The sequence below is a fragment of the Geospiza fortis genome, unplaced genomic scaffold (genome assembly GCF_000277835.1).
Source record: "Geospiza fortis unplaced genomic scaffold, GeoFor_1.0 scaffold298, whole genome shotgun sequence".
NCBI classification, from domain to species: domain Eukaryota; kingdom Metazoa; phylum Chordata; class Aves; order Passeriformes; family Thraupidae; genus Geospiza; species Geospiza fortis.
The window spans coordinates 864738-870994 of NW_005054506.1; the positions used below are offsets into that span (position 1 = coordinate 864738).

A 6257-nucleotide genomic window follows, 5' to 3' on the forward strand; every position below is an offset into this window, starting at 1 on the left:
TCTGTGTGGGTTGGGGGGTCGGGGAGTTGGCTCCGGTGGGATTTGGGGTCTGGGAGCTGGACTCTGTGGGGTTTGGGGTCTGGGAGCTGGGCTCTGTGGGGTTTGTGGTCTGGGAGCTGGGCTCTGTGGGGTTTGGGGATTTGGGAGTTGGGCTCTGTGGGGTTTGGGGTCTGGGAGCTGGGCTCTGCGGGGTTTGTGGTCTGGGAGTTGGACTCTGTGGGGTTTGGGGTCTGGGAGTTGTGAGTCCCTTCCCATCAGGATATTCTGTGGTTCTCAGGGTTCTCTCCTTGGACAAGCAGGGGCTCCAAGGTTTGATCACAGGAACCCTTGGGGTGCAGGAACAGCTCCTGAGCCTGGAAAACTTGGGAATGGGGAACCTGGGAATGGGGAATCTGGGAATGGGGATCTGGGAATGGGGAATCTGGGAATGGGGGGACCTGGGAATGGGGACCTGGAAATGGGGAACCTGGGAATGGGGATCTGGGAATAGGAAGGAAATGGCCCCAAGGGAACTGTTCTACCCTGGATTACTGGGATAGTGCAGGGACACTGCTGGATTTCCATTGTTTAGGACCTTTCCCAGGAGTGTGGCAGGGTTGGTGCTGACCCCACTGGACAAAGCACTGGGGCCTGACTCTCTGCCAGGGTTGGGTTTTTCTGGGGAGCTCCAAAGGGATGTGGGGTTTTTGCTGCCTTGGTAATTTGGGCATTAATTATCACTAAGGGTTCCAAAGTCTGCAGATGAATCTACAGAATTCAGGAGAGATGCAGGGATTTGCAGAGAAGGTGAATGTGCTGTTCTGTGGTTATTCCTCTCCCTTAAAAGTCTTCTGTCATCCTGCAGAAGGAATAATTTTTAATATCGAATCGTCCATTTTTTAAATAAACAGGATGAAAAATGAACTTATTCCATATTGTCCCGTGGTTCTCCAGAGAGCTTCCTGTAGGTATTTACCACAGGAATGGGCACATACATCTTCATTTGCTCCCTTTCCAATATCTCCTTTCCTAAGGAAAGAAAAGTGAAACAAAATAATAAGGAAACACAGGAATGAAAATGTATGAGGAGCTGCCAGGATGGAAAGGGCTGCTAAAGAGCCTGAGCAGGGAGTTTGGGATTCATTTCAGGGAATGGGCAAGGACAGCACCTGGGCACGATGAGTCAGTCCAGAGACATTCCTTGGAGCCATGGAATCATTTTATCAGCCATGGGATCATTTTATCAGCCATGGGATCATTTTATCAGCCATGGCAGGGCTGGCACTGGCTGGGCTTTGAGTCCTTCCTGCCCAAACCAGTCTGGGGCTCTGGGATCAATACCAACACTGCTGCCCTTTAATTAAATGCCCAATTGCAGCCAGGACAGAGGGCCAGTCCTTGGAGGGGATGGGATGGAAACTCCTGGACACGTGGGGAGGCAGATGAGGACTGCAGGCCCTGGGCTTGCCAAAACCCCCCAAGGCTTTGTCCATAACTCCTTGTCCTGGCTCCCTTCCCTGGCCAGATTTTCGAGCAGTTTGTCAAGACCCGGGTCAGGGAGGAGTACAAAGAGAAGAAGAACAAACTGCTGTTGGCCAAGGAAGAATTCAAGAAGCTTCTGGAAGAATCCAAGTTATCCCCAAGGTAGGTGTTGCCTTAGGAAGGGTTGGGAAGCTCGGCTTTGTCATTTAGGCTGAGCTTTTCAGCCCAGAATTCTTCCTAGCAAGAGGAAGATGCCAGTTCCAATGCTGGGGTGGCATCTCTTCCCTGGTATTTTCCAGAATTGTGTTGTATTCCTGGGAGAGGAAATGTTCCATCTGTGTCTCCCACTCTCCCTCTCTCTGTCCCTTCCCCTCTCCCTCTCTCCCTCAGAATGTGCAGCACTTTGCACAGCACATTTATTTTATATTCCTGTATATGCAGTGATTGTAGAACACACATTACTTATGGAAAATCAGTACCACAATGTTCAATCTCATCCATATTACACATGCAGGTGTAATTACTCAGAAATTGCATTTAGTCTTGGGCTTGGTGGAAGAGAAATATAATTTCTCAAAGTTCCTGTTAATGCTACACCATTAAATCCATGGAATGTGTCCCTGCCCATGGCAGGGGGCTGGAACAAGATGATCTGTGAGATTCCTCCCAACCCAAACCCTTCTGTGGCTCTACAATTCTGTGTTTAAATTAAAATACAGCGTGCAAGGCACAATTTATGTTTTACTTTGTTTTTCTAGTGATGGATCCAGACTCACACAGTGGCAGTGGCAGTGCTTAGGGCAGTGCTTTCTCATTTGTAAATTACATGAAAATAAAGGGGTTTATATTATAAATATTGTTAAATTGCTGGAACAAAGAAATGACTGTTTTCTCTGATAAAACATGCAGATAATTATTCAGCACGACCTGCGTGGGCACACAGATCCAAACAGCACGTGGGGCTGGAATAATTGTAATTACAAGAAACGTTTTACAACAAAATTAGGGATATTCTGGGCTGATGTCCCACCCAAACTCTGCTTCCAGCACTGATATTCCCAGTGCCCAGGGGAAAAGCTGTGCTGGCCCAGAGGCCAGGGGCATTTCACCCCTGAAGGGTTTTGGGAGCTGACTGTGACAACAAAGCACTGAGGAAGCTCCTTTCCCTGCCTTGATTTAGGCACACAATGAGAGGAATAAATCCCAAATATTTCCAATAAAAAGCAAAGAGTCACCTTGGGGAAAGGAGCCGGGCATGCAGCCTGAAAGGCAATGAAGGTAGAAAACCCTGCTAGGAGGGAGCTCGCCTTGGAAATACAAAACATGCAGGAGCTGAAATAAAACCTCCCTGTCACTGCTCTGTGAGCATGGCTTTAATGGCTCAGCAGCCTCCTGCCAGCCACCAACCCTTCTGAAATGCCATTTTAATCCTTGCTGGCTGCCCCAGTGCCCAGAGCCCTCGTGGGGGCTCATCTTCCTCCATCCCAGGAGGAAGAGGAGGAGGATTCTCCATCCCATTCCTAACGCCCACTCCCATGCCCTGGTTCCTGGTGTGGGTGCAGGGCAGGAGCCTGGGGGTGTCTGTGACTGTGTTCACAGGGGTCCCAGGATAAGGGAAGGGACAAGGATCTGAGTCCATGGTTCAGAAGGCTGATTTATTGTTTTATGATATATATTACATTAAAACTATGCTAAAAGAATAGAAGAAAGGATTTCATCAGAAGGCTATCTAAGAATAGAATAGAAAAGAATGATCACGAAGGCTTGTGTCTCGGACAGAGTCTGAGCCAGCTGGATTGTGATTGGCCATTAATTAGAAACAACCCCATGAGACCAATCACAGATGCACCTGTTGCATCCCACAGCAGCAGATAACCATTGGTTACATTTTGTTCCTGAGGCCTCTCAGCTTCTCAGGAGGAAAAATCCCAAGGAAAGGATTTTCCATAAAAGATGTGTGTGACAGGTGGCAGGCACAGCCCCAGCTGCCCAGGTCCCCTTTTCTAGTCCCAGTATAGGCGATAGAAAAGACACCATTGGCGCGATCGAGACTACGTTCCTTAAGGGAAAGATGAAATAATAATGAAAACTAAGCTATTAACAGCAAAGATCAACCCTTGTACCTTTTGCATCATGGTCTAGCAAGAAAAACCAAGCAAAATGAATTTAAGTTTGCCATCCTGAAACCCAAGCGAGCTCCTTCCGAGCAGCTCTTACTGAGCGAACCATCTCTGTGGCAAAAGAGTGGGATTCTCTTTGTACACCCTGGTTCTGGGGGTGGGTGCAGGACAGGAGCCCGGGGGTGCCAGGCACAGCCCCAGCTGCCCAGGTCCCCTTTCCCACAGGACAACCTTCAAGGACTTTGCCTTTCCCACAGGACAACCTTCAAGGAGTTCGCCGAGAAGCACGGCCGGGACCAGCGCTTCCGCCTCGTCCCGAAGAAGAAGGACCAGGAGCATTTCTTCAACCAGTTCATCCTCATCCTCAAAAAGAGGGACAAGGAAAACAGGATAAGGCTGCGGAAAATGAGATAAGAGCAAGTGGAGCTGGCAATAAAGACACGTGCCCGGGCTGGGCTGCGGGAAGGGGTTCCAAGGAAGGAGGAAACGCGCGGGGTCCCAGAGCAGCACCAGGAGCGGGAGGTCAAAGCTGCCTCTGAACGGAGTTTGGGGAGCACCCACTGCAGTGGGGAAGGCTGTTCTGCAGGAATGGGAAGGATATTCTGTTCTCAAAGAATTAATGTTTCATATTGAAGCTCTCTTTTGTACAACATCCAGAGTTCGATGCATTTCTAATTGCCATGATATGTCGATCCCTTAATTGTTTTAATTATGCAAATTACTTGTAATATACACAAGTTATGACTCCGATGCAGATTTATAATTAAGCAGAAGCAGATGCCATCCAGAGCAATCTCAAGGCATTTCCATCATTTAGGGGAATTATCTCAAGCAATCTTTTGGCACCTCTGCATTTCCACCAAGTGTGTGGGGTCTGGTGGTCTGCAGGACCCGCTCCCGCTGCTCATCCGTCTCTGTCCAGTCCTTGAGTAGTAGTAATCAGCAATTCATTGTAAATCTTGGTGAAGAGTGTGGAAATCTTGGCACATGTTCCATGGGAGAACTCTCCGGCCCAGAACTCGCCGTGGGCAGGGTTCCCCTCAGCCTTCCAACCCCAGTTCTGTGGTGAAGCCATCCCCGTTGGATTTGGGTTCTGTTCCTGTGTGTGAAGAGTCTGCATGAGATTTTTCTCATCATATTTGTATAAATAAATATTTAACTTTTGTAATTAAGAAGCATTTCAAGCCTGTTTTCAGGGGTGAAACTTTTTGAAGAGGTTTTTTTTGCCAGAACTCAACTGGAAAATGCTGTCAGGGATGGGGTGGGGGTTGTTGGGTTGTCTGTGCAGGGCCAGGGGTTGGACTGGATCTTTGTGGGTCCCTTCCAGCTCAGGACACTCTGGGATTCCAGGAAATAATGGGGAAAATAACGCAGGGCTGGTGATTTTTACTGGAGAGATGGAAAACCAGAGGGGGCTCCTGCCAATGATGATTTGTGTGCAAATTCAGTGAGATCCATTGGAAATCTGAGGATATTGGGAACAAGAGTCACTCTGGCTGCACAGGTAGGATATTGTGGCTGGAGGGACATCAGGATATCTCTGTGCTGCTCCAAAGATGCTCCGGTTGTGATTTTTTTTCCCCAGGAGACCTAAATTTTAAGTTATTGCTCCTTAAATCCATAGACTTCTGTTTGCTTGGAGTGAGGGGGGATACTTTCTCCAACTCCCAGTAATTCTTATTTGGGTGTGTGCTGGATATTTTATAATCAAGGCAATGAATGAACTTTCTGCTGCCTTGGAAAAATGAGCTTGGAATACTTCAGAGTGCCAGGACAAGGGGGGATGGCTGCCCAGTGCCGGAGGGCAGGGTCAGTGGGACCCTGGGAAGGGATTCCTGGCTGTGGGGTGGGCAGGGACAAGGGAAAGGGCTGCCCCAGGCCCTGCCACCTGCCCAGGTGTCTGCAGCCTCCAGCTGCTCCTGGTTTCACATCCCTGAGGGATCTCCTGGATGTGCTCCTGCTCAGGTGAGTGCCCCGGGGCTTCTGCATGGCTGCACTTTGTTCAGTTTTCAGGGTGGAAAAACACGCCAAGGAGCGGAATGGATTTAATTGTTTTTAATGGTTTTTAATGGTTTTTAATGGTTTTTAGTGGTTTTTAGTGGTTTTCAGTTCAACCAAGAGCACTGAGAGACAGCCCTGGGAGCTCCCCAGACAGCCAGGCCAGGCCGTGGGGAGCAGCTTCATTTGGAGCTGGTTGGATCACAGGGAGGAAAGTGAACCCAGGGTATCCCCAGATGGAGCTCGGGGTTTGCCTCCCTGAGTACAAGGCACTGAAAATTAGGAAATTGTCATTAAAAGCTAGATTAGGGTGGAGTGGGCTGCCAAGGGCTTGAGCTTGTTCATTTTGGCTTCAGGTGCCAATAAAATGCTGACAATGGCTTTACTTGGGTAATGTGAGGAGCAGTTTGTGTGCTGGCATCCTTGGCTGGCTTGTACTGGTCTGAACCCGAGATAAATAAGAGGAAAAATCAAAGGGATAATGTTATGTGGCTTTTCTTCATTAGGTAGAATGCAAAATCCTGAGGGAACAAACTGTGCACAATGTGGGCAATGTGAAGATGTGCAGAAGTTGATTTTGGGAGGATTTGGTCAGTTTGGGATGGTTTTTCTCCTCTGCTTTTCAGCCTCCCAACAAGGCTTTTTAGTGGTTGAGCAAGAGTTAAAACCATTTTTATT

The 6257-nt window shown here is 48.5% G+C and overlaps 1 protein-coding gene across 1 annotated transcript in view; it reads left to right on the top strand.

Moving 5' to 3' along the window:
- Positions 1 to 4756, top strand: part of TCERG1L (transcription elongation regulator 1 like) — a 162753-nt gene extending 157997 nt beyond the window's left edge. Inside the window, 2 exon segments of the mRNA XM_005428825.1 lie at positions 1505 to 1623; positions 3839 to 4756. Coding sequence (XP_005428882.1) covers positions 1505 to 1623; positions 3839 to 3995 — 276 coding nt within the window. The 3' untranslated portion in view covers positions 3996 to 4756.
- Positions 4757 to 6257: the final 1501 nt, after the last annotated feature.